The 27,926-nt window shown below is 42.3% G+C and overlaps 1 protein-coding gene across 3 annotated transcripts; it reads right to left on the reverse strand.

Annotated features, from left to right (window-relative positions):
• Positions 1 to 133: 133 nt before the first annotated feature.
• On the reverse strand, positions 134 to 26,573 carry zhx2a (zinc fingers and homeoboxes 2a). Of its 3 annotated transcripts, none has more exons than XM_041044083.1 (13): positions 26,175 to 26,573; positions 11,321 to 11,825; positions 10,371 to 11,087; positions 8,964 to 9,176; positions 8,085 to 8,348; positions 7,746 to 7,961; positions 7,475 to 7,559; positions 7,033 to 7,218; positions 5,866 to 6,272; positions 3,995 to 4,247; positions 3,700 to 3,856; positions 3,213 to 3,336; positions 134 to 1,818 (listed from the first exon to the last, which is right to left on the reverse strand). In XM_041044083.1, exons 2-12 carry the CDS (start codon positions 11,417 to 11,419, stop codon positions 3,219 to 3,221), a joined length of 2,715 nt encoding a protein of 904 aa, XP_040900017.1. In that variant the 5' UTR covers positions 11,420 to 11,825; positions 26,175 to 26,573; the 3' UTR covers positions 134 to 1,818; positions 3,213 to 3,218. The 3 variants fall into 3 exon arrangements, with proteins under 3 accessions (XP_040900017.1, XP_040900018.1, XP_040900019.1); XM_041044084.1 differs by having other exon boundaries at positions 3,204 to 3,336; XM_041044085.1 differs by lacking the exon at positions 26,175 to 26,573 and adding an exon at positions 17,477 to 17,541.
• Between the last annotated feature and the right edge of the window lie 1,353 nt (positions 26,574 to 27,926).

Here is a 27,926-nt window from a genome sequence, read left to right on the forward strand (position 1 = left end):
TTTCCACTTGTTTTGTGCAAAATAATTTTGTCCTGAAGTAAGCCAGCAGTCTTAGTCTTCCTGTAGCTCCAAACCCTGGTTTGTGTTTATAATTTTGATGCAAACCATTTAACACTGGAAGACCGAGAGGGGGTTTTTACAGTCAGTTGTGTGTTTATTGAGTTACAGCAGACTTAAAGTAGAAAATGAAAATGCAAGCGGTATTCCGTACTAGCCAACCAAATGTACAGTATCCCAGATACTTGTGAACCTAAAAGCAGCAGCAGCAGCAGCAGCAGCAGCAGCAGCAGCAGCAACAGACATTCAGCCAACAAACAGCCATACACCTGCTGTTCAAACCAGGGTTATTAATGACAACCGAACTTAACTTTTCTCACTTGCACAAATATTGCAAGGACTTGCAATGTGACCCATAAATCACAGAAATCCCTTTAAACCATTTCTGAAAATGGTGATTTTTAAATGAAAATTATTGAAGCACATGCAAACAGTTGATGACAGCTTTGACTGCTGTGATATTTGCTGACAATTCCAAATAAAAGCACAGTTTTGATCATTTATCTCTAACACAGATTCATGAGCTCCCATTCTGGTTGCCGTCAGCTGGCTGAACAGGAATCAACTGAACCCAGTCCTGCTTGGAATAGATGGACCTACCCAAAGCCAGAAAGCCTAGAGAGAAGACAAGAGGCGTGTTTACAGATCAGAGCCAAGACAAAATGGGTTTCTGAAATGGTTCAAATAAAGGAGCCTTGACTATTTTATCATGCGTAAAACACTTGTTTTTCTTGGCGAGTTCTGTCAAGAATATTTTAACTTTTTTAAAACAAAGATCCGATAAGTTGAAATCATCATCACAAGCCTGTACTCGACCCAGTTCTGAGGCAGACGGGAAATGTCAGACGAGAGGGCTGAAAAGGCAGCATGGTGCGATCGGGCAGACACTCCACTCTCTGTGTGAATAATCATTTCTGTTTCAGAAGAGGAACATTATGATCCAGCTGACTAGAGAAGATACAATAAGTTAGGACGTACAGTGCATTCATTCATTTTCCCTAATGCTCTTAGTCTTGGTCTGCCTGTGCGGCTGTTTGTGTTCGTTCTCTGGCCTCTCAGCAATGAGACTGTAGCTGTGTTCAGATTGCACAAAACACTGTTATTCCTCCTAACTGCCCCTCTGGCACTTCTGAGTGATTTCCACCTTCACCAGCGTTACACTACAAGGGTGAGTCAAGGTGACGCTGCAGGAGAGAAAGGAAAAGTTACAGTTTGAGATGAAGTGGCCTATCATGAGAATATCTACCACTACAGCAGGGATATATGCAAGTGCCATCGAAGACTGCTCATAACGAGTAGTGCGCAAGTATGATTTTCAAAAAAATAGGACTGATTTTCAGCGAAAAAAACAGACTATTATACACTTTGATCTTAGAACAACAACAAAAAAAAAACATTACAGGATTTGGGGCACCAGTCAGACTTTTTTTTTTTTTTAAAATGTAACAAAACTCGCCCTCCCAGTAAAACTGTACAAACTTCTTTTGTAATACAGAAAAATATTTACAAGGGTGCTTCTGTTTAAAAAAAAAAAAAAGAAAAAGAAAAAAAAAAGTGTAGTAGTAGTAAGAACAATGCATCAAGTCCAGCTTTGGCACTCCTCTTAATGTCAGCATCTGCACCTCACATCAGTGCTTTAACAGTGGAACTCCAAAGTCCCCGGCGCTTTGTGATAACATCACAGGCAGACTGGTTCCACATTTGGTCGTGTTGAGTCGTTGCACGGTGGTCGGTGACTCAGGGTCAATGATTTTACTCTACCTAGAACATAATGAGACATCAGACGGAGGGAAACGGGGACAGAAATTAACACTTATTAAAATGACTGTTCTCCTTCCTGTGTTCAAAGGAAATGCATTTCATTATTTTTTGTAATCTCTGTGAAGGAGGTAATGTCTTCACCCATGTCTGTTTGTTGGTTTGTGTATTTATTTGTCAGCAGGATTAAGTACTGGACCAATTATGGGCCAGGGAAGAACCAACTTTGGTGCAGATCCAGGAATTTCCTCAGCATTGTGAGGATTTTTTGACATTTTGCATCAGTTTCCCTGGAAATAATGTGTAAATCTTAGTGTGTAAAAATTAGACATATTTACAGTGTTCAGATCTATGATGACAATTTGGAGCAGATTCAGATAGTGATCCGGATCTGGTGGAAGAAGATGCTGAATCCATTACACATTAAGTTGTGGTTAATATGTTTTTACACAAATTAAATAAATAAATGATTGATGCTATCAGACTACTGCCTTTTTCCTTTTATTTTTCTGTTATAAGAGCTAGACAGAGATGTAAGGTATGCACTCAGTAGACTGCCATTCTAGTTAATACTGTTCCCAGATTGTAATTTAAAGTACTTGCTTTGTTGCAACAGCCACTGAGAAATTTAGAAAACACCACCTGCCAAAGTGATGTTGATATGCACATGAGGTGAAAGCAAAACCTTATTGGCTACAAAAGTGGAAATTTTTCACAAAAAGAGCTAGAAAATTACCACCATTCTGCCTTCCGGTGACACTAACTGTGTGTGTGTGTGTGTGTGTGTGTGTGTGTGTGTGTGTGTGTGTGTGTGCTTCTCGACATGTACAATGCTAATGATGGCGTGGCCCAAATATCATCCTGCCATCCCAGCATGCCATCTTTCTGAAGGACCAGTCAGAGGTAATTACACACTAATAACTTCCTGGGTAGCTGGAGGCTGCAGCTGTGGCATCTTAAAGGAACAGTTCACCATTTATTGATCTATTTACTTCAGCCAAGTCACACAGTGAAGCTTTCAAAATCTATCTCCAACTCCAGCATCTGTCCATCAGTTCATTCCGTATGGCCACTTACTCAGTCAGGGGTCAGGGGTCAGGGGTCAGGGGTCACAGGGGGCTGGAGGATATCCCAGCATGCATTGAGTGAAAAGCAGGGAAAAATCTTGCACATAAAGCAGCAGCCATGTAAAACAAAGTCTTCTTGGTTTCACCCTCACTTAACCCTTTCATGACTGGTACAGATGTAATAAAATCCTTCATTTAAAGGGGCAGTCATCTATACTGCAGTCCCCCCAATCTGGTGCTCGTCTCAATTTCTCCACATTCAGTTCTTGCAGTGCAATTAATTCAGCTACATTGCAGTTAAAACTAAAAGGGCTACTTCACCAGTTTCACCTGCCATCAACCAGTGACCCTCCCTGGTTGCTCCAAGGTCATAACATCAGAGTCTGTTGCCAGCCTCTGTCTTTCCACTCCTCCTTCCGTCTCCTCCCCCACTGCCACAGTCACCTTCACCCACCTGGCAAGAAAACGGACACAAAGTTCAAACACAAACAGATTCCTCCTAGGAACAGGAAACAAAATCATAGAAAGATTTTTTTTTTGCACTTAAAATGAAAGATGCCATAAACCTCGCATGAAAATCTAGTTTAGGCAACAAGCACCAACCTCAAATGGTGGGAGTAATCCAAGAACTTGCTATGCCCCTATGGCCCTGTATTTTTAGACTGTTTCCATGAAAAAGTCTTAAAATAACCACTCAGATATTCCTTTAAAAATAATAGTGGCAGTGAGATGGGTTTTTATTTTGGTCTGTATAAGATGAATCTCACACCAGAAAATAAATGTAAGACAAAAATCTGTTCTTTGTCTCTCCACCCACCTCCCTTTGTCAGCAGGGCTAGAGCTAGTCTGGTCCGGTCTGGTCCGGCTCAGGTCCGACACACTGTGGGCTAGTCTGTCAGTCAACCACTGGACTTTGTCTTGCTCTGACAGCTTGGAGTGCTCTGTAGCTGCTGTGTTCTCTCCAGTCTCCTCCACTGCACCAGCGGTTGTATGATCACGATGAGCACGAAAACAGAGAAAGCACAAAGTCAAACAAGAGTATAACAAACTTTGCAAAAAGGATATTAAGAGGAAAAAAGAAACACTACTCTGTGCTCTCCACTAAAACTCACCCTTCACAGCCTTGACTTCCAAGGAAACACTCTGTTTTTTCTCAGAACTCTGGCTGTTCTGTTCCTGGCTTGCTTTCTGCTGCTCAGCAAGGTTTTGGTTTTGGAAACCTTCCATCCAATCCAGAGTTTCACCGTTCTTCAATGCCGAGCGGTGGTCTTTGAACCAGCGGACAATGTCGGTGCGTCCCAGGCTTGTTTGGACCTCCAGCTGACTGTACTCCTCAGGAGACGGCCACTGGGTCCGACAGAACATCTGTGGAGATGTCATCAAGCACGTAATTCACATTAATTCACTGCTACATACCAGAAATAAAATACTTTATTGGGCCTAAGTAACAAACAGCCTCAGGTTTCTAAATTCAAACGTCAGCAACTTAAGAATGGAAAAGATTGTTTATGACTTGCTTTTCCACAAAGGGCACATGTCAGCAAATCCTTTTTTCCGGGGATCATGGTTAAGATAATTAATAATTAGCAAATTTTAGCATGTTATCAAACTCAGTAGTGGAATGTAAAGATAAGATAAGAAGATAAGATAAAGCTTTATTGTCATTGCACAATCATACGAAATTGAGGTGCTGTCCCAGTGCAAAAAGAAAGGCATACATATCACAGTAAACTACCCAACAGTGTATAGAAAGGTTCAAATTAGCTTTACCTCAACCAAACATCACAGTCAAAAGCTAATAGTAACAACAATGGTAATAATAATCCAGTAATATATAACACTAAAGCATTCAGGGGTGGTTCTTCTGAATTATGAATACTTTTACGTACTTCAAGTACATTTAGCTAATAATATTAACATACATGAAAATGCCATTTAAGTTACATTTTCACTGCAGGACATTTACTTGTAGTAGAATATTTTTATACTGCTGTATTGCTAATTTTACTTAAGGATTTAATAACTGACTATGCAAAACTAAGGCGATGAATATGGTCAACATTATACCTGCTAATGTTAACATGCTGAGTGCTGAACAGAAGCTTTTACCTTGAAGACTCTTAGTCTTGTTTAACAGTGATTTATGACAGAGATAGAATTTTATTGACAGAAACACTGTATCCTTACAACGGGTATGAACAGTTGCCCATTTTACCTGTATCTGCTTTGATGCAGTGTGTCAGTGCTGTTCCTTGAAATTCTCTCCAGCAGTAAAACAGAGAAGCCGCTCACAGGAGCTACAGAGCGTCTCTGCTGAGAATTATTTTTAAATCCTACACATTTACCTTTATGTAATGTGTAGGCTTACAGTTAGGTGATGCTATAAATACATTGGGTACTGTTGACAGGCTTAATACATGGCTGATGGACCTTTTTTCGTCAATAGCTGAAATATATGGGTCACCATTAAATGACAGTCTCTATTGCACAATGTGTTACTGGGCATGAAAAAAGTCCTGTTGCTGTTCAAGAGACACTTCATGAATGTATGTTCCATTTAAAGGCTTTCTAATCCTATGGGATCCTGCTGTTTTGTAGACACAACACTCCTCTAACATCTTATCTTTCCTTCATCAGCTCTGACCTTGAAGTCACCAAGCGTCTTATCTCACTTTTAACATTCAGGTATCAGCCAGTTTCATCATGTAGTGTCAATCACGCTGCTTCTCCTCAAGTACAAGTACAGTGCCACCTCAAGATGAATCATTTAATTTTACACAACACCTCACTTCAGATTGTATTAAAAAGTTGCCATCTTATCAACTAATCTCTTTAAAGTCACATCTCATTAATCTGCTGATAGCACCATCAGCCCTCCTGCAATTAAAACAGTTTTCATCTTTATATTATTACAGCTTGAGTCCTGACTTGTGGCATATTTTGACAGAGCTGATGTTGACATGCTTTTGTCATCTCTTCTTACCTCTCTGAGCAGGGTGAGGGAGCGGCTGGTGATGGGAGCCGGGCTTGTGGAGGCCGACAGGATGGGAGGATGGGGAGAAGAGGAGGAGGACGAAGTGAGGATGGGAGGAGATGCAGAGGAGGAGAGGGTTGGTGGATGAGGGGAGGAGGCTGCGAGCACAGGAGGGGAGGAGGAGGAGGAGGACGAGGAGAGGACAGGCGGGTGAGGGGAAGAGCGGAGAGGTTTCCCTTCCTGCTCTCGATGAGAAGACCCGTTCAGCAACGCTCCGGGACGGTCTGCTCTGTCCTCTGTGTTTTTTGAGGCCATGGTCAGTAAAGTCTTCTCCATGTTGTCCCTCAGTGCCCTGCGCTCTGAAAACCAGCAGTCCACCTCTGTCTTAGACAGCCTGGTCTCCTGGGCCAGCTGGTCTGCAGCAGAAGAGAGTTCAGTGGATCAGATGAGCTGTGTTACTTCCAAGTGGAATGTTTTTTGGAAACCTGGGAATTTAGTCTCTCTCCAGGGGACTTAAAAATGGGTTCATTAAAAACATTTCTGCCATTCCTGTCATGCAGGCGCTCACCAGAGACGGGCCTACAGCTCCTTTAGGGTGAAAGAAAATTAAGTCACATGCTGTGAACTCGTATTAAAAAGAAGAAAACACTACTGAAATTCTTAAAGTAATTTTAACATCCAAGTTGCAAAGTGAGGATAGTGAACTTGGCAAGAACACAACCGACTGCTTATTTGACCGACTGAATCTCACCCAATTTATCCCACTTCAGTGCCAAAGTTTTTAATAAGTAGTTTAAAAGTTCTGTCATCAATTTTCTCAGGGAACTTCACATACAACATAAAATGATCCTAAAAATATATCTGTGAAGCTGATTCTGTGCCTCATTAGCTCCTGCAGGAGGGCTGGAATGTGTTTTTGTAGGCAAAGGCAAATACAGTGCATCCAGAAAGTAAAAAGTTTTTCACATTTCATTATGTTGCAGCTAAATTATGCTAAAATCGTTTGAATTTACTTTGTGCCTCACAAATCTAGACTCAATACTCCATAATGACAAAGCCAAAACAACATCTGAGAATTTTTGGCAAATTTATTAAAAAAGGAAGAACTTAAATATCACATTGACATAAGTATTCAGACCAAAGAAAAAAGTCGGGGGATTGATGTATGGGCTGTACCTAGCTCTGCCTCAGTTGGAGAGCCGCTTCTCTGGAAACTCTCCTCCAGTGCCTTCAGCTGCTCCGATGTCTTTCCCTTCACCCTCTCCAGCAGGGGAAACTGATTGGGAACTGCTTTTTTTACAGCACCATCTTTAGGTGCTGGTGTCACCTCTGCCTTCACCAGCACTGGTGGTGGAGGAACCCCTTAAAGAGTGAAACACAGAGGGGGAAACTTTAAATGCTAAGATATGCTGATTAATTTTTTTTAAATGATGAAGGTAATTGAAATGTTAACATGACACAGCACACAGAGCTTAAAAATGTCTGTAATGGATTAGTCATCAAAAATTACCCCTGACAACCGGAATTAGCTTATTGCAAAGCCACAGAAAGATGCATGATTAATCACATTCAGGGTGTTTCATCATTTTAGATGTGTGGCACTGATCGCACCATGTACCTTTGAGATTAAGGAGCCTCTGTTCACTGAACCACTTCTTTATCTCTCCTCTGGACAGCCCTGTGGTCTCTATCAGCCTGTAGATCTATCACACGACAAGATGCAACATACGATGGAACAATAAGCTCAGGTTTTTTTCAGTCTTTTGTTTCCAAAAATAAATAAATAAATAAATAAATTTAAAAAAATAAAAGCAGCCTCAAAAATCTCTCTATGTTTAACTTCTAAGGCATCACACAAAAAAAATGCCATTTCACTCACTTATTCTTACCTCATCTTCCTCAGGGAAAGGACACTGTGTGTAGCTGGACCTCAGTACTGATAGCTGCTCGGCTGTTTTATTGGGGTCGACTGTAAAACTCAGCACTTTGGGTGATGCCAGCTTAGATGTGGCCAAGGGTGCCGAGATAGTTTGAATGATGGAGGGACGTTTACTCTCTGTGGCGATCACAGGAGAGGCCAGGGGTCGTTTGAGTGACTGCGCAACCTGTGGTCATCATGGAGGAAACATTTAGTTTAGGATGGACTGTTGCAAATCATACTGACATAACATGACGGTTATTGTGTTAGTGTGTCTGTATGAGTTACATATCTGCCCAGTGTCTTCTACCTGGTTAGCCACGGTGAGCGCCAGCGGTGCACAAGTGACAGTGGAACCGTTGGCGACAGGAGTCAGCACCAGGCTGCTCTGTCCCAGCAGCTGACAGGGGAGGGACTGCAGGACAGAGGCTGCTGGCTGAATGGCTTTGGAGGCTGCGGTGGCGGACGACATGTTGGTGGATGGGTGGGAGTTGAGCTGAGGAGCTACCACGGTGAAGGTTTGAGGCACAGAGGAGATTGTACCGTTGAACATTTTCTTCCTGGCTTCTTCCACCTGTCACAGAAGGAAAGGTCTTGTTATACTTGCACGTCTAACACTTATCTCTCTTATCTGTGTGTATGACTGTCGACCTGCAAAAGTTTGGATAAAATTACACTATCACCAAAATTAGTTTGTGCCTCTTCTTGGGCGGTTATCATTTTTCAACTATATGATTTAATTAAAAAAAAAAATTACACCATAATCTTCATTTATTATTGTTTTTACAGGTTTGTAAGACTGCTAGTCGTTTGTTTTTGTAATTTTTAAAAAATGAAATACAATTTAAACGTGTCAGGAATCAGAAGTCCTTATTCTGATCAGTGGTTGTTGTTGTCTAAATAGACAATTAGGATACTTGTGCCTTGAGATAATTTGCTGTAGAGTGATATTGTAGTCCAGAATAATTTATTTTAGTACTTTGACATAAAATGAAAATAACAAGTTGATACAAGTTGATAAATACAGTTTATATCATCATTATTATCTTTACTCCTGGGATAAATAAACAGATGCAGTGTTTGAGCCTCTGGGTGATGAAAAAGATGCAGGAAACTACACTAAACTACATTCAGGGGAAGAGAACTGAAAACAGAGGGCCTGAAATATTATTATTACTGTAATTCCTACCTCCTCAGGTGACCAGCTAATGCCCTGCTTGAGCCTCTGTGTGGTGAACCAGACTTTGATTTGCTCCTCTGGATGTTTTGAGGCTGCAGTGAGCCAGGAGAGCTCAGCCTGTGTTGGGTAGGGGAACTTGTTGAAGGAAGAGATGAGCGTCAGGTTGTCGTCCAGCGAAGGGTTGTATTTGGTAGTGTTGAGGGGCACTGCGATCTTCGGCACCTGAGGAAAAAAAAAAAAAAACACCTATGGCTTTTTTTTCTCCCCAAGAATCATTATGAAATCAGTAAGTCCTGTCTTGAGTTATTGTGTTCACAAAGAGTATAATGTTTAGCATGGTGGATATCAAAAACATATAAAAACAAGAAGATAATTCCTGTCTATACAGGTCTGTAATTTCCTTGGAAATTTCCTAAAAAGAAGTTTGTAAGGATTTGGTACCAATTAAAGTGAAAATAGGAATTTAAACCAAAGTAGATGTTCATTCATTATTCATCTATCATTTGAAACTTGAATCTCCATATATGTTACATTGCTTGCCTGTAGACACATTTTGCACTCCTCCATGTTCAGCTGACATGCTGTGTACTGACTAGCACACTCCAACTTACACTAGAATTAATTGGAATTAATTAACTGAAGAGAACCAATTGAACACCGTCTCCTTTTCCCTTATAATTACGACTAAATTACATTGTTCTTCCAAGGAAACTTCCTAGAAAATTAGCAGGAAATAAAAGACCCATGAAATTGAGCATTACCAACAAAACAGTAAAATGTTAATTAATTAATTGCTTGCCAACTATTCCACTTTTAAAAGCTGGTTAAAAGGAATAATCTGTCATTTTGACAAAGACGCTCATTTGCTTTTCTGTCATGAGTTAGATGAGAAGATCAATACTACAATACTCTACCACTCTGTGCATTAAATATGTGGCTCGATGGTGGAGAAGAGTCGGTTCAGTTTGCATACAGACTGGAGCAGGAGGAAACAGCCATCCTGTAAAGTTCACTAATGATCACAATATATCTTTTAATTTGGAAAGAATAGATTGAATTGCAATGATGTGGATACATCTTGTCAATTTATGAGCTTCAGAGGTTTTTTTTTAACCAGGTGATGCTCTAGCTGAGCTAGTTTTAAACAAATATGATATAATGTGTTATTTAATGAGCTTTGGAAGTGCTGGTAGAGTTTTTTTTTTTTTTTTTTTTACCTGTGGACAGAACCAGGCTTTCTGTTTCAGGCTAAGCTAACCTAACCACCTGCTGGCTGTAACTTTGTATTTAGTGTACGAACACGAGAGCCTTATTATTTTCTCACCCAGCTCCTGGCAAGAAAGTGTATTTCTCAAAACGACAAACTATTCCTTTAACTGTACAGGAACAGTACATAAAAGAATGTGTGTGTCTTACCTGTGTATAGTTTAGAGGCCTCTGTAGGGAAGGCATGATGTGAGAAAGGCCGTCTGTTTTAAGGAGAGTGGACTCAGGAATGATGACCGTCCCGTTCACGTTGACCGCTGTGATTGGTTTCTTGGCCAGATCGGGGGTCAGTTTACTCAGCTGAGACTCTGTCCGTTTATTATCTGACGACATTATTTTTGGTTTTCCGATCTTGACTGTGGTGGGTTTGCTGAGCGGCAGAGCGCCTAGTTCGTCCCCTTTGCCAGAAATGGCGCTGGAAGTGTTGTAAATGACTGCATTGTTACTGCACCCCTCTATTGTCTGTTCTAAGATTGTCTGATTGTTCATTTTTATACGTTTGAATTTAAAGTTGCTCTCCCCTGGGTGACACCTCTCGTTGTGTTCTGTCAGGGTGTCGAACTTCTTTGTGTTGAAGTTGCAGACGGCGCACAGATACAGGGGGTTGAGGATGACATTAGGGTGGTTGGCGTCTACGTGTTCTTTGAAAGTGTTGAGGTTCTGTGTGGAGAAGGGGCAGTATTTGCACTCGTAGCCCCCCTGCTGCCTACGCTGAGGCTTAGAAAGGTCCGGTGGCTCCGTCGCAGGTTTGTCTGGAGCTGTCGGGGGGTCTGAGGTCTTTCCCATTAGATCTAGGTCCATGGGTGGCTCTGCTTCAGCTGAGAGATCTGCCTCCATTGGTCCCTCCTCAGTATGGTTCTCTGTTGTCTGGTAGAGAGAAAAGTCAGCTTTCAGATTTAAAATCAGAAGATAGCAACTGTTTTAATATGACTCTATTTAAAATGACAAGAGTGTGTATTTGTACGATGAAACACATAAAATTCAAACCATAAAAACACAAAATATCCACAAACCCAAGCATGCAATCTTATTAATAATCTTATGAACACAGCCTATTAAAGAAAAGGCAGATGCTGTTGCCAGATATACTGAGAGCATACCTCCATGTTGTGTGATTCCTCTGCCTCGTCATCCAGCTCCACCATGGTCTGCTCTGGTCGGATCATACAGGGAGTGGAAGCCTTCCGTCGACTGGACATGATGATGGCAGATCCTGGATTTGTCCTGGTGGACAGCTGCCCTTAGCTGTTGCTTGTGATTGGCCAGGGATGTTGTAAAGGGGACTATTGCTGAGATGCCCAGGATGCAGGATGTGGAACTACTGAGAAAAGACTATTTCTAAGATGTGGAAGTACAGCCAGGAGGACTGGCTTATACGAGGACAGATACAGGCAGCAAGCACAGGACAATTTGTGGGATGTAGTTGAGCAGCCAAGGTCAAAAGTCTTCCCTTGGGGTAAGATTAGTGGCTGGATAGAGAGGAGGGCAGTGGAAGGTGAAGGTCTGGTAGGGACAGAACTGCTGTGGTGTAGTGTAGGCTGGGCTCGCTGACAGTGTCAGCTCCAGTGCTCGCAGACCTCCTGGAACTGCATGACAGGATGATACCTGGGAGAGAGAAAGAAGGGGAGGAGAACTTACTATTATAAACATTAGAAAGTCATTCTCTACTTTTTTGTTTAAAATTTACTGTTTTACCCTTATGATTCATTTCTTTAACTCCTGCTGTTTATGACTTAAATATATTTAATCAGTGAAACCAGTGAGGGAAGGGACGAAATTGAAACGGTCACTCAATGCAAGTGACAAAAGTAGAGAACACATAAACCCTTTTCAAGTGCTGTTGAACAGGTACTACATGACTCACTAAACAGGCTGGTCTGAGCATTTTAAGTAATGCAACATGGGTTGGGTTATTTAAGCTCTGCAGTGTCCCATGTGGATCTGCAGCGAGCCACCACCCAAAAGAGGTAGAGTTAACAGCCAGCCTGTGGGCAAAAATGGCTCAAAATGAAAAAGGTCAGAGGAGGCAAACAGTGGAGTGCAGCAGACGGTCTACAGGTGGTAAACTGAAGGATGAGCAGAGCACCGGTGCTAAAGAAGTCTGCACAATGTTCTGTGAAAAGGTGAGGAGAAAAGCAGAGCGCACGCATCCCTGCACCGTATTAAGTCCATAAGCTAACCCAATGTAGACGAATCCTGGAGCAAAAAGGTCTCGAAGGCAACACTGTACGTGTGTAGTGCTTTATAACAGTAAACTGAATATCTACGGGCTTTGGAGTGGTGTTCAGCCAAAACTAGCAACAAGAATTTACCACCTTGGGCTCTCTGATGGGCACTTTTAACTATTTTCTGACACTTTGCAGACTGAATGCTAATTGATTATGTAGATGATCATTGGTTACAGCCTCTGTTCAATGGCTCTCTGTGTTTTGTGATTTCACCCACATGTGAACCAACGCCATCACTGGAAGATGTCCTGCAGTGCCCTCAGCATCGATAGTAATGTCAGTTTTAATGGTTTAACAGTTTCTTCCATCTCAGGTGGTGATGAAAAAACTACTATTCATATCATTTAGGGTAAAATAAGACCTAATTATTCCCTGATCAGTAGTGAGGTTGCTGTAATAAATAACATAACATTTATATCAGCTCAACATAAACAAGTCATTTCAATTTTTCCAATACATGAATGACGAGCAGATGCACGATCAGGGCAACAACATGAGCAACAATCTTTGACACCATATGGACTTTACCCACTTCCAGCACCCACACGTTGTAATTACAGTTTGTCAGTTTTACTTGGCTGTGACAAGGAGAGTTCAGGTGGCAGCTGTTTTTTTTTGCAGCTCCACTCCAGCTGAAAAAACGAACACGAACTTGATGATTCATGAACTTGATTGAAAAGGACTACTTTGATGTCTATTTATGTAGAGTAAAAACTTCTGTCATCACAGTTTGATGACAGTGATTTGACAATGTAGCTGATATGCAAATATATGCAGTTGACGGGTTTGTGGCGACAAGTCAGTGTGACAAGTTCTCCTGAGAAATATTCACTAATCATTAATCAGATTATGGTGCGGAGTGTGAATAGAGTGAGAAACCAGAGACAAAGCAGCTTCAGATGCATATCTTAAAAAGCTAAGAGCAGCTTCACTCGGGTTGTGTGGAAATGACACCTCCATCGAGAAAAAGCAGTTAAAAAAAAAAAAAAAAAAAAAGAAAGAAAAGCTGAGGGACAGTCAGCAGAGGAAACTTTCCCGGGGTAATATTGTAATGAAGGAGAGAGAGAGAGAGAGAGAGAGAGAGAGAGAGAGAGAGAGAGAGAGAGAGAGAAGCTTATCTGACTGAAAAAGTCTATTGATATTCCGGAGGCCTCACACTGAAGCCTCATACTCATATTCACATGAGTAAAAATCAAATGAGTCGATGCAGCAGCGGTGCTCTTCATTCAGGACATAATGAGGTTCCATAAAACCAAGTCAGCACAGAGGACGAGGGAAAGTCCTCTTAAGATCTCATGTATAACCACACTACTTAAATATGTGATGCTTATGAGTAAATACTGACAGAAAAAAATACTACGTTTAACCCCACCAAACAAAGACCACATTTAACACTGGGATCACATTTAAGATTGTTACACAGGCTGGGGCAACAGTAATTACATGAGGAATACCACATTGGAGGCTTCTGTCAGTTCAGCGCGTCAGGACTTCACTTTGTAATCACGTAAAAGTGTCACATACTTCACATGGTCCTCTCCAACAGCAACGCACTCGTCACATGGCGCTATACCCTTCAAGGCTCTGAAAGCCGTCATTCGCTGGTCGACTCATTGTCCCGAGATATCTCAACTCCTCAAACAACCCACTGAGGCATCATTAGAATGCAGACTCATTACCATGGTGTCGCTATAGCAACCGTGGACGTAGAGCTGTAGTCAAGTGGCTGCTACATCCGTGTCACTGACAGAGGCTGTATCTACAGGGGTGACCCGACTGCATATGAGGGACTGTATTTGGTGGATTTAAAGACGGAGGGAAAAAGGTAAAACAGAAATACTCAGAAAAATAGAAATCTTGCAGAAATAGCTGAGCTGTGTTGAAAGCCTGGAAAATCTAGGCCTGGAAAATCCAGGCAGAGTGGTGTGGTGGAAAAAAAAAAAGATTTCTCTGGTTAAAGATGCGGTTACAAGCTGCCTGATTATCCTACTGACCCTGTTTTACGGTGCTGTATAGATTAAGACCTTCTAAGAGGACGTGTGATTTTAACACTGCAGCGTCTATACTGATTCTTTCACTCATTATATTTCTCTGTCCCTCAAAGTCTGCCTTTGTCAAAAATCCAGCCATGTAGCAAAGATCCGATGAGGAGGAATTGGAGATGCATCTGTCGTGCCACTTCATATGACCTGCTGAACTTCTGCCGCCTCACTGCTGACACAGCCTGAACACTTTTCGGATGTGCTGATGGGTGACGGTGGCTGAATGAGGATCTGACTACGTACACAACCGAGCTGTAGCTGGACTTTTACCTCCTACTGTATGCGCTGAACCCACACAAGTAGAGGGAGGAAGGATAAGCGATTCTGTTTATGCAACATCCATATTAGTAGGCTGTAAACACAAGTGCTACAGAACTTAAATAATGTTGGCATTGCCCATAAAAGCTGCTGCTGGCTCCACGAAAACCAGCTTTAAGTTGCTGGATGACATCAGACATTCGTCTGCATATTAACTAACTGCCTATTGAGTCATTTATAGGAAAAGTGCTCACTACATGGCAGATTTTGATCCCAGGCTGACTCAGAATGAACATTATCGTACACAACATAAACACAAACAGCTCTGCAGTTTAAGTTGTTGCAGTAGAGTTAAACTCATGTGCGCTGACTGTCTCAAACAAAGAGAAAAGCCTGAGTAAAGAGTGCTGAACACTGAGGATACACTGGCACCAACAGCCTCCTCCTCTCTCTCTCTATCATTTTCAGTGGAGGAGGGAGGGGCTGCTCTCCTGCTGCCTTGGCTGGCTACTTGGGAGCAATGAATGCCATCATGGAAAAGAGAACTGGTACAGTGTGTGATTAATAAACACAGCAATGTATCACCGCATTCACCAGTCACTCAAACTTTATGAAAATAACTTGTATAATACCTTTATAACAGCCTTACTAATAAGCTCCAGTCTAACAGATTAAAAGTTATCACTTGTCCTTGAGGGAAGAATTTTTTTTTTTTCTGTGAGCTGTTCGATTGTTTGCCTGTAAACATCTCACAGACAGAAATGTGCCCAGACTAATGTTTCAGACTTTTGTCTGAGCTTTCCACATGGCAACTTTCACTTTTCATTCTTCACTGTGAAGCACTTAATCACGTCTGGTCTTGAAAGATGCTAAATAAATAAATGTACTTTATTTTTAATACCAGCAACGTTAATGACTTGTGGACTCAAACTTGGCTTGCTTTAGTAACCTGGGTCAAACAGTCGGCCTCCCACTTGTTAGTTAATGTGTCTAACCAAGTCGGCCTGTTAGCTTCTGTGTGCAGTGTGAGCTCTGTGCCGGAGCCACAAACTGTGTACTGTCTGGATCCTCATTAAACTTGTATGAATACTCAGCCTGGCAGCCCCTTGCCTGCCCGTCTGTCTGTACTTGCCTGTTGTATGGCTGTCTGTCTGATGGGTGCATTACATTAGTGGAGCCATCTTTCCTGAAGGAGTTACCTCTACTGCTGCCAGGCAGCAAATACATTTATCAGGCCTGGCTGTAATCGGTTTAGGCTACACACTGGCATACGTACTGGAGAGAGCACAGGTAAAATCAATACAAACCCTCAGTGCCACTAAGCCTGTCTAAGGTACGAAGACAGACAGATGATCTAATACAGCAGAAACATGGTGGTGCTATAGGAAGGATAACTATCCGAACAGCAGTGAGAAGAGAATGACACTGAACAGATGAGTCACAGCAGCACACTCCTCTCAGATCCTATTTCTGGCTATCATTAACGTAATCAAAGTAGTAGGGGGAAAATGCGGCTCAGACACTGCTCTCAAAAACGGGAATTTTTTGGAAAAACAATGACAAATGGTTTTCTGTTGCAGATATCTTTTATTAAACAACATCTACTTAAACTAAATTACCCACATGACAACTTGGCAATACATATGTTCTTAGCTTAACCTGCAAATGACTGATGTGTTCAAGAAGGAAAGTATTGGGAAACAACTTTGTAGCTCTATTTTTAGTAAGATACCAGTAAGTAAAGTAAATGTAAAATTACACAATGCAGACAGACTGATCAGGTGCACTCGAGTCTCTTGCGAGGCTACGCGCTGTGTGAAATGTGAAACAATATGTCCTGTGCCATAGCTCTCTCCTGGACAGCCTGAACAATGATCAAGCTCAAGAGCTGGCAGATTCTGGTAGGGCTCATTGTTGCAGCGGAAGAAAGAAGAAGGCTGGAGAAATGAATGCACTGTAGAGACACAGCCAGCCGAGTGCCAGAGTTTTCAGGCATGCAGTCATCACAAACACAAAGGCATATGAATGGCAACCTCTGCGGCTCCTGCACTTGAAGCCATGCATGAAGTACAAACCAGCCAGTTACACAGGGCTCGAGAATAACAAGCAAAGCAGCGGCAGAAGAAAAGAGGCATAGAAACCACGAGCTGCAGCGACACAGGCTGTAGCAGCGACATGACTTTGGTGTCACATTAAGTACAACTTTGAACCTCCATCACACATTTTATTTCACAAAAGCATATTGCACAGAGGTAGTGCACGCACTGCTCTGTTGGCATTGCTGTATGGGGTGTGTTTCTCTCTTTGGGGTGTGTTTCCCCTCCTGAATGCTTGTTCCATAAGTCAGCCACTGCAGTGAGGAGGACAATGTGTGTGCCTAAATTGTGTGGAGGTGAGGAGAGGAACCACTACCATTAATACAACATGTCCCAGCAGGGGTGGAAGAGGCAGAATTTCGGACGGTCGCAGACTTAATTTAAATCTCATCACGAGGCTCCTCTAGAGCAAAGTGCTGCACTGTGTTTGCGTGCTTGGTATGTTCTGCATAGCAACAGAGCAGCACTACTTTCGCTAGGTTGAATGAAGACTAAACATGGATTCAGTAGTGAAAATGATCGTAACAGTCTACTGAATGTTTTTTTTTTAAACATAAAGACATACCATGAACAAACATTTCAAACGAGGATCCTTTAAAGGAACAGTTCAACCTTTTGGAAAATGTACTTACTTGGTTTCTTGCTGAGTGTTAGACTGATACCACTCTCATGACAGCATGGTAAATACGCAGCTGAAGCCAGCAGCTTGTTAGTGTAGCATAAACACTGGAAACGGGGAAACAGCGAGCAAATTTTAGATCCCATCACATCTGAAGCTCACTAAGTAACATGTTATCCCTTGTTTGTGCAATCTACAAAATCGAAACCTAAAAAGTTCCTCATGTCTTCCCTCCACATAACCCCACATAAAACAGTGGACTGTCTTTCATACACTTTGCTGTTTTTACATTTAAATAAGTGAATTATAACATGCTGATTTGTGAACTTCAGAGGTGCAGATGGGCTGATTTTGTTACGTCTGGACAGAGCCATGCTAACTGTTTCCCAGTTTCCAGCCTTTATGCCAAACTAAACTTACAGGTTGCTGGTTCCAGCTATAAAATCCCCATGCAGATATGAGAGTGGCAATCAAAGCACATCAGAATATTTCCCAAAATGTCAAACTACCCTTTTAAATTTGGATCATTGTGTCTAAGTGTGACTTCTTCCCACTTGAATACTCTTGGTGTGTATGGTGGTAAAACTAATGGAAACAAACTACCTCAAGCATCTTTGGTGCTTCTGAACTAAGATTTCTTGTTACTTACTGACATATAGACTGATAATGATACATGTATGAGAGAGACAAAACACATTTAGTACAAACTTTACTATTAACTTTAGGACAAGTTTGGTCCCATCTACAAATTTTAGTTGCTGTGAATTGTGTAAATAGCACTATCTCACCTTTTTTGAGATCAGCAGTTTTTGTCTACAGTAATTTTTTTTTCATTATTCTAAAGTTGTAATATCACACACCTATCAGCTCTTGCGACAAGTTGGCAGACTTTCACATGGAGGTCCTGGAAAACTAGTCTGACCATCACTGCTGTACCCTTATTCAATCTGCACACACTGTAAGACACACAGTGGCCTATATACAGTATGATGGAAATACTGTCAAGCAGGCCACGCTGCATTAGGTCGAGGATCCAGTCTTCCGTTTAGTGTGGTTCACGTAACTCTGAACGCACAATAGTGTCACATTGCCAGACCTGTCTCCTTACTCAACACACACACACAGAGGCGCACCGTCATGCACACAAAGGGCAAGCTATAAAAATATCCAAGTGTCACCCACTCTGATGCGGCTGATGGTTGTGTTACTATGGTAACACTGTAACCAACAGAGAGCGTTTGTGAGTGTGTGCTTGCATCCAGGAGCAGAAACACAGGGGAGGTCAATCAGTGTCATGACAGCGGGGATACTTAAAAAAATCCAGCTCAACTTTACTTCTTCTGCACGACAGTCAGGTTTACGCCGAACACCCGAGTCTGCACATGCTGACAAATCCTCCACATCATTAGCAGGTCTGAGTGACATATTCAGAGGTAAGAAACACGGTGTCTGACAAGGACACCACTTGAATGTCTTTTTAAATATTTCCGAAACTTCACAATCACTGAACAGTGAGCAGCGTAGCCTAATATGTCACATTGTGAGGGAACATCTAAGGCTGTCACCGTTCAGTCTGTTGCTGCAACCCCTCCATACTCACACAAAGTGACCCCCAGTGACAAAGGCCAACACGTCAGTGAGCATTCACTTGATTCCAGAGGCAATGGAAAGCAGATGGGTTGCGGGGCAGAGCTTCATTAAAGAGAAGTGTGGCGGAGCAAACTACTGCTCTTGAACATTTTTTTCTGTGGCTTTTATGATAATAAAACCTTCTTCAGTTGGTTTTGCTGTCCTATATGCACTCTGTTACAGCTGCCTGTTCAGCTCTGTGCTCCTCTCTTTCACTCTCCCTCATGGCCTTGGACACAGATAGCCAGCTGCACTGATAACAGTGCATTACTCTCCCACTGAAACCTTGTACTACACAATGTCAACTATTAAAGAGCTTAAACCGCTGCTAAAAATGATCTTGTAAATTTTTTTTTTGTTTGGGCAGACGAAAATGTGTTTTTAGTTACAGTAATTGCGTAGTGGGACTCAACTGGAGTAGGGCAAGGGTCGTCTTGCACCCAGCCAGCAGCCTGCAAATTAGGTCAACAATGACAAGGGACATTGGAGGGGTTCTGCAAAACTTCAGTTTAACGGTTAACACATTTTAACCACTACAAATGAAATCACATTATACTGTAATGCAGTGTAATTTTTAGGAGAAATATTTATATTCTTGTATGCAGTCTGTCCCCTCACATGTGTGTGCATGCCTGAGGAGAGAAAGACCTAAATCTTAACTGTCTTGTTGAATCCAAAAAAAAAAAAAAAAAAAAAAAACGCCCGGGGATTTTGGAGTTCTTTATTTTGTGTTTGATAGAGTCTCAGCAAGCATTCGGTGCTCCTGTGCGGCCAGATTTCCCACCTGTCAATCTCTGCCTTCTGCAGTGGGTGTGGCTTGTGAATTGTCTCTGGTCTGTCCCCATTGGTCTCAGACTGACAAGAGGGGCGTGTCTGAGCGCTGCCACTGGCTGACGTGGTGCAGTGCAGAAGGCCTTTTAGCAAGCTCTCTCTCTCCATTTCCCCTCTTTCCCCCCCACCAAACTTAAAATTTTGGAGGACACACAGGGATGTGAGAAGGGGAGAGACTCTGCACACATGCAGACATGAATGACCTACATGACAGACACCGACTGTGTACATGGTTATCAAGCTAACTTTTCTCACAGCTGCATGTTGTGGTTGTTGCATTCAGAATCTCACCGTAAGATTTGATGTGTCAACTGCAGAAGTAGTTTTTAGTTCTAATAGACTGCAGCTAGAAATAAACCCTCTGACTGCTGGATGATGTACGCCGGGTAGCCGATGCTTACACATGCAGAAGCACAGTGCTGTATGAATTGCTATGCACTTGTAGACTTAAATAATAATCAATGCAGCAATGAAGCAGTGAAGTCTTTAACAAAATATACAGCTTATGGGATGACTGGTGACAGATGCTAACGATGGAGTCTGGTGTACCTGCTCTTTCTGCCACACACATACACAAACTTGTCTCACGGCAAGGCCGTCTCTTGTTTCTCATTCACACTGCTTAGACATTCTGTCTCTAGTGTCTTGTTTCTTTCTCTCTGTCACTCTCTGGCTGTCTCACGGTTACCGTGACACCTTTGGTTCACTTGGATTTCCAACCACAGACGTAACTTCAAGTCTTTATGTCTATCTGTGATTTTTTTCAATTAAAATTTCTAGTGTGTGAAATGGGGGACATCATATCAAGTCCATTATCACACACAGGGATTGCCGTAGTAGACACATAAAGCAATCATGCGTGAGAACGATGTGACCTTTTGTGCTCTTTACCTGGAAATGTGGCTGCTTTGGTTTCCACTAGAGTTGTGGTGGTAGATTTCCAGGAATCCAACTAGATCCTGAGCTCGCAAACTGCAGCCTTTTACACCAAAAACTGACATGACGCCAACATGAAAAATTGTTTTTACAGCTTATGATGCATGTGGGGACTTTAGTCCACATGGACTTACCACTTTCTCACTTCTGTCTCCCTCACTTGTCACTCAATTGTCTCTTCCTCTGTGTCACTCTGGCTCTCTCAGACATCACACGTACTCTCTACTACAGTGTTGATTTCATGCTCCCTCTCCGTCTGTCCCTATGTAACTCCTCCGCTCTGCCTTTCTAATTGTCTCCTTCCCTCCATCACGCTCTCCCTCTCAGCCCCACCTACAGGTGATGAGCTCATCTCTGTGGTTGCCTTAGTCACCTAACAACACGTCTGAGAAGCCGGCGGAGGCACAGCGGAGAAGAGGACCTGAACAGAAAACGCTGGAACAAAGCACAGCGTACATGTTTGGTGATGTCGTCATCACAGAGTCAAGCTGAGCACGACAGGCCGTGATGACAACAACCTCCGTCCTCCAACCCGTGATGACTCATTCCAGTGTTTCACCAAGAGAATGGACAACCATTATACACACTGTACAGCTCGGGACTGGACGTGGAAGTGTGATTTGCAGTCAGGAATTGCTGGACGTTTCAGACGAATGTGAAAAACGAACACGTGCTGAAACCCACCTTGGGGTCAACTAGCATGGCTCTAAAAATAAAAGCCATATATCATGGAGCAAACTGGTGTGAGCACAAAACAAACACACAAATACAGGACCAATAAACTGAGGCTTTTATCTTACATGCTGGTTACAGTATTTCTGTCAGCAAAGCCTAAACAAATAGAGAAAGCAAAAAAAAAAGGGAACTGAGGTTAATGGTAAACTGTAATATAATCCGATACAATCGACCACAAGCCTGTTATCAACAGGGTATGACCAAGAGTGCGCCACTGTGTCAATGACCCCTTTAAAACATAAAATATCCCTTCAGCCTATTACTACATCCTCCCTGTGCCCAATTATCCCCATTAAAAAAAAAATCAAGGCCTGAATAAATGCTGTAAGCATGATTCTGATTTTTTTTTTTTTCTGATTTTATAAGCTGTATGAACATTTATCATGTGAGTTGACCAAACTACAAAATAAGCCCTTGGCTGTTATCTAGTAAACCTGCATTACAAGCCTGTGGGCCTGCACTTATTTTTGCTGTTGACAAGAACAGAGTGATGAGTCTGTTGGTTCACAATCAATCCAGTGCTAGCTGCTGGTCACTTTCGAGCTCTATAGCTGTTGGTGAGCGCTGCATGGTTAATGCTTGCAGACGGTGTGTAATAATTGAAATTTGCCCGCCATACATCGCATTAATATTTCAAATCACTTTAAAGAAGGATCTCAGGATAGTCGGAGCTGAACAGCGGCTCTATCAGTCTGTAGAAATGTAGCATTCGCTAACGTAACTTTAGCTCAGCAGCTAAAGAGGAGACTGAGAACTGTCAATCAATTTAGATGATTTCTTATACTCATCAGCTTTGAAATGACAGTATTGTGTCATTATTGCCAGATGTTGAAAATCACTTAGCAGTCACCACGCAATATAATGTCACTTTTGAATAATTAGAACTGGCAATTTTAGTTATCCCTGAAGAGGCACAGTTAAGCCGCAATGAAAATACCCTGGTTTTCATTCATGCAATTTTGCAATTTCTTAAATATTTCTCATTTCTTCAGTGTAATACAAAACAAAATGAGTTTACCAATTATACACCTGATATGGCTAATATCATGTTTGTATAATTGCAAAATTATTTTGTAGCACCCACTAGGTGTACAGTTTTCCCAATTTTGGGCCCACTAATGGGCCCCTTCGCCCTCCTCTCAAACCATTCTGGCTCAAACACGGAACAGCTATAACATTAGCAGCACAAACATCACATATACTACCTGCCACCTGCTCACTTTCATTTATCAAAAACAAACATCACTTCTCAGTAAATGTGTTCTACTGTCAATCTTCTGCCCCAGATTAGATCCAGTTAGCAGTCAGAGACTGCGTCGGACAAGTTCAATAGCTCTTGCTAGCATGATTGACACATGCAACATCTGGCAGTAAGACAACTGTCAACAATCAGATCTCACACATCATTTATATAAACGATATTTGACTCCCCTGCACTCTCTTCTTTGTCAAATCGTATATAATAGTCTTGGATACTTAAAACTGCTTTTGCTGTCACCTGAAGTTTGATGTTTGGAAAATACAGTCCATTAAATTTGACATTATAATTCTAAAACACATCTTTGGCTTTGGAGCCGCTAGTGTACAAGCTATCTAAATAAATCTGTGTAAACAGAGAGATCTTTGTGTTTTCATACAGTTCTCGGGTAATAATTTGACACCGATTCTTGAGGCTCTGTGATTTTCTATTTAAATGAATGTGACAGACTGAGTCTTGTTCATTTTCCACCATCTGACTACAGTAAACGAATAAACGCCTCTAGGAACAAATAGAGCGGATCACCTCACAGCTGGATGTCTCGGCTGTGACATTCTAAGAGGTCACAGTACATTGAGAAACACTGCATAGTAGGGCAACACTAAAAAATGCTTTTTTAAATGCATTTTTTTTTCAAAAATAATAGATACTATAGACAAAACATATGATTTTAGGCTGCACATGACATCATCACTCTGCCTATTGCTGTGTGTAGTGATGATGGAACAACCATTCATGTTATGGACAACTAGGATGGTGACATCTGTGAATTTCTCTAATCCCTTGAGCGATACTAACAATAACACCCCCCCCAAAAAAAACCCAAATTATATTTAAACAGACTTGCATCTGTCAAACTGTAAAGACAGTTCAGTAATGCTGTCCTATTTACCTGACACTACACAACGATATGTATTTTTAATTGTCATCACTTCTTTCTACTACACTGGCATGATAACACACAGTTTGTTTGGGCAATGAACAACTTATTTTATTAGATGAGTTAATTGCATACAATTACATATATATTAATAACATGTACTTCTTGCTGTGTTCCCTACGTCTACAAAAATGCTGGGCTACACAAAACACTAAGCGACTGCCTGTGTGTGATTTGAAACGTGACGGTTTACTTTTATCAACAGAAACCCTTTGATTGTTCAGCCCCCAATAAAAATGAGCCGGTTGTCATTCCAAATTACATAACATTATCTCTGATTTGGCAGATCACAAGCGGAAACCATGTGAAGAACAAAACATGAGCCAAATTTCTCTTCACATGGAAAGAGCAAGAGTGCATGGCTCAGTGAGCGAAGCCAAGTTTATACCCAGAGGAATTGCTAGTAACGGGTATGACAGGAGGGTTAACTGCACTGTGATCAAAATCACTTGCATCTTTTACGGCGAGGGTGGGACTGTTGATCAGAGAATGTTTAGAAATTCAACATAATAGGTCAACCCCGTGTTGAGGGAACATCGTCTAATGAACAAGATATTTCATCAGATGTACAGTCAGCAGCATCCATAACAGGCACTAAATGCTTTTCAATTAATTGGCCCACCTGCAGGGACTGAGTGTGTAGACCTGTCAGAGGTCTGAGACTGTTCACTGGTCAACAGGTGCACTGAATTATTGCATAGTAAATCTGTGTCTCGGCTGTTTTATCACAACCAAGACTACAGTGAGTTAGATATAAAATCCTATTTTAGTCTGAACCTCCACGCTGATAGAGTCAATATTAACAGGAAATGTCAGGTCTTATTTTCTCTTTGCTTATTCATTATTATCATTATCATCATCACCAATTGTTATGTGTGTTGTTAATTACAACCTCAAATCAAACCATTGTGTAGAACACAATTACAGGTCAGTAAACATCAGATGTATGGTAGTAGTATCTAACCTTTCCTCGCCCAGTGCCTACACTTTGGTTATCTGCCACTACTCTGTATCACTCTCATACCAGTACATAAGACTTAAACAGAATGTCCTCTGGCCTGATGGGGACATATGACACCCTACGTGTTGTAAAGTTAGAGAGTTTACAATGACTTTGGATAAACTTTACAACCTGGTTTCATAACAATAAACCTATGCTACACCGCAGAGTATATGTCATATATTGTTATATTACATAATGACAGAAGAAACTAGAAAAGAGGGTAGGAGGTGATATACACTGCTGTGTTTGGACAGCAGCTACAGCACTTTAAGTATTGAACTGTCTGTGCTCACAATTATGTCGTGTCATGTTTTGAGGCACATCATGTTTATGTTCATATCTCTTCTCAGTGGCTTCACAAACGCTGTGTTCGGCAATGCAGGCCAACATAAAGCATAAAATAACTGTGACAACATTACCCCTCCAAAATATCTTACTGGGTGCACTGAGGACACGTTCCCCCTGGTTAGGACTTGAGTGTGCTGACTCCGGAGGAGTGCGGCACACACACACACACTCACTCTCACTCTCTCTCTCTCTGCCTACAGCGTGCTCCTGGTTTATAACCAAACTTGATATTCTGAATAAAACGAACCACGCCTGACTTTTCGCAAACACTTGCAGGCCTGCTGCAATGACAGAATATAAGTGAGCTCACTGTGCTACAGCGCTGTCTGTCTGCATGCATGCAGTAAGAGCCGTGGTCTCGGAGGGGAGGAGGCATCACCAGGGGTAACGTTACGCCTACATCACAGAGTCGCACAAATCAAAGTCTATAAACAACGTCGGACTCCAAAAGTTGCACTCTAACCTCAGCACGGCTGCACGACAGCGGCTACACCGGCGGCGGTGCAGGGCTACCACCGGCCAGCCGGAGATGTGACAGAGGGGCGCAGAAAAACACTCTCCCCAAATGTTCCCCCTCTCGCCATCGACGTAACAACATGTCGGCAGAGGACGGCCATGTTTTGCTGGTTATGTCGACACGGGGAGGAGGAAAAGTAGACACGATGTTTCTCCTCTCTGCCTTCAGCCACCGCGGTTCGCGGCGTATCAAAGTGAAACTTAAACACCGGGGCGAAAACGTCCAATTAACAACTTGGCGGACACATTGTCTCAGCACGCAGGTGTAAACGGCAGGGGCAGGCAAAGTTCATGCGGCGAGACAAGTTAAAATATTTATCCAGAGGCGTGTGGGTGTTTTTGGGAGCCACGCAAGAAAAAGAGGGGAGGAAAAAAAGGGCAGAGCAAGACAGGAGAGAGAGGCACAAACAAACAAACAACTACATGCAGTTTTAACTTGGGGGGGACTTTTTTTTCCAGGAGGCAGCCGCTGCGAAGCGTTTGAAACACGGAGGAACAGTTTCTCCATTTCTTACCTGCCCACCGTTTTGGCGCGATGCTCAGGTTAGTGCGGTACGATCCCAACGCCGCCGCTAACCGACCAAAATAAGCCGAGTCTCCCTTTTAAACACTCTCACGGCGGTCCAACAACCGAGCAGACAACAGGCGACAGGAAAGAAAAAATTGGCGATCACAAGGAGGATCTACGCCAAAAGCCACATGATCGCCGACGTCAGAGTACGTATTTGCATGCCGTACCGGAGCGCCGGTGTCCGTCCATGGCAGGTCCATAGTGTTAAAGCGGTGAAAAGTTCCGAAGCAGGCCGAGGAAAGTGAAACAACTCTCCGTCCAGACAGCAGGAGGAGTGCTGGTAGCTGCACGGAGCATGCCTGCTGCTGTAAAAATGAATGAACTGCATCTTGTGGCCGTCAAGTTTCTCCTGAGCCTGTGCCTGTCTGCCCCTCCGCTTAGAGCTAATTGAATATTAAAGTATCAAAGGGGGAGCGTTTGTCTCCCCCAACCCTCCCCTCTTCTGTTACCCCGCCCACCTCTCTTTCTCTCTCCCCTGTCTTCTCAATGCATGTGCGTGTGAGGTGAGGTGTGGAGCTGCTGCAGTGCTTTCTCAAGTGGAAGCTGTTGTGCCCAATGCAGCGGGGGTGGGGGTGCATACATGCGCGCTCTTCATCACACACGGTAAACAGACTTTCATCTGGATACACAAAGGTTAGTCTGAGGTCAACCGATGCTCACAGTTAATACTGGTGAGAGAAAATGCCCTGAAATGACACAGGCAGCTCAGTGAGCTCACACACACACAACAGTGACCTCCTCTGGATCCACTTCAGAACTGATTCTGACCTTGGCCCGTGCATGTATCACATCCGGCATGTCACTGCATGTTCACAGTTTGTACTGCAGTGTCAGTATTCACAAAACTATTATTATTATTATATAATTCTCGAAAAGCAAAATTTCCACAACCACAGATAAATGGTTTTTATTCATGTGGAAGATCAGACTGATGCTCCTGGAGTTTTATTGTTTTGTGTAGGGACACTTCACCAGAACAAGGGTTTGCAGACGTGGTCAGTCTTTGGTTGAGACAGACCTCCAAGCCTTTAGAGAATAAGCAAAATGCATTACTTTCTAAACAATGTCAAGTTAGTTAAAACAAACATAAATCCCCAAAACAATTTCTCTCAGTCTGAGGCAGTGATTTTTTATCAGGAGATGCAAGATTTCAAGAACACAAAGCATTGTGTTTTGATTGTTTTTTCTTAAAGAGGCACTCCAGTCCTTTCGTTGGGGAACTTGCAAAAGATAGTGAAAAAAAAAAAAAATCAGTGCTGCAGAGGCTCAGATATCCTGGCATTTAGTCCCTATTGCTCATGCCCCCCAAAACACAGTTACTACATTTCCCATAATGCAAATCAATTGTGTTTTTTTTTTTTTTTCGACCCTCTCTGCCTAGCAAATGCCAGCATCTTTCAAGTTCCACACCTCAGTTTATAATTCAGGCTTTCTGTTAAAAAACTGAAGTCTCCAGCCCCAAGCTTAGACGGCCCTGATGACATCCTCAGGGTTAAAGATACTCCTGCACCTCATCCCTCATCCCTATGCTACTCCTGAATATTTAAGATGTGCCAAATGCAGCGGATAACAAACTTTACTCCAGTGTTATAAACTGTAATCAAGTAATTTACGGTTTGAATTGAATACTGGTGAGAAACATTTAAATATATTTTCCCCCAGTAAAACAGGAATACTATGAGCAGGTTCCACAGAT

Source organism: Toxotes jaculatrix, chromosome 8 (assembly GCF_017976425.1).
Source record: "Toxotes jaculatrix isolate fToxJac2 chromosome 8, fToxJac2.pri, whole genome shotgun sequence".
Lineage (NCBI taxonomy): Eukaryota > Metazoa > Chordata > Actinopteri > Toxotidae > Toxotes > Toxotes jaculatrix.

Coding starts and splice junctions, on each gene's coding strand:
- zhx2a (XM_041044083.1), bottom strand. CDS start 11,419: ATGTCCAGTCGACGGAAGGCTTCCACTCCCTGTATGATCCGACCAGAG. Junction 11,088..11,320: donor AGGAATCACACAACATGGAG/GTATGCTCTCAG, acceptor TCTCTCTACCAG/ACAACAGAGAACCATACTGA. Junction 4,248..5,865: donor CCCTCACCCTGCTCAGAGAG/GTAAGAAGAGAT, acceptor ACATCTCCACAG/ATGTTCTGTCGGACCCAGTG.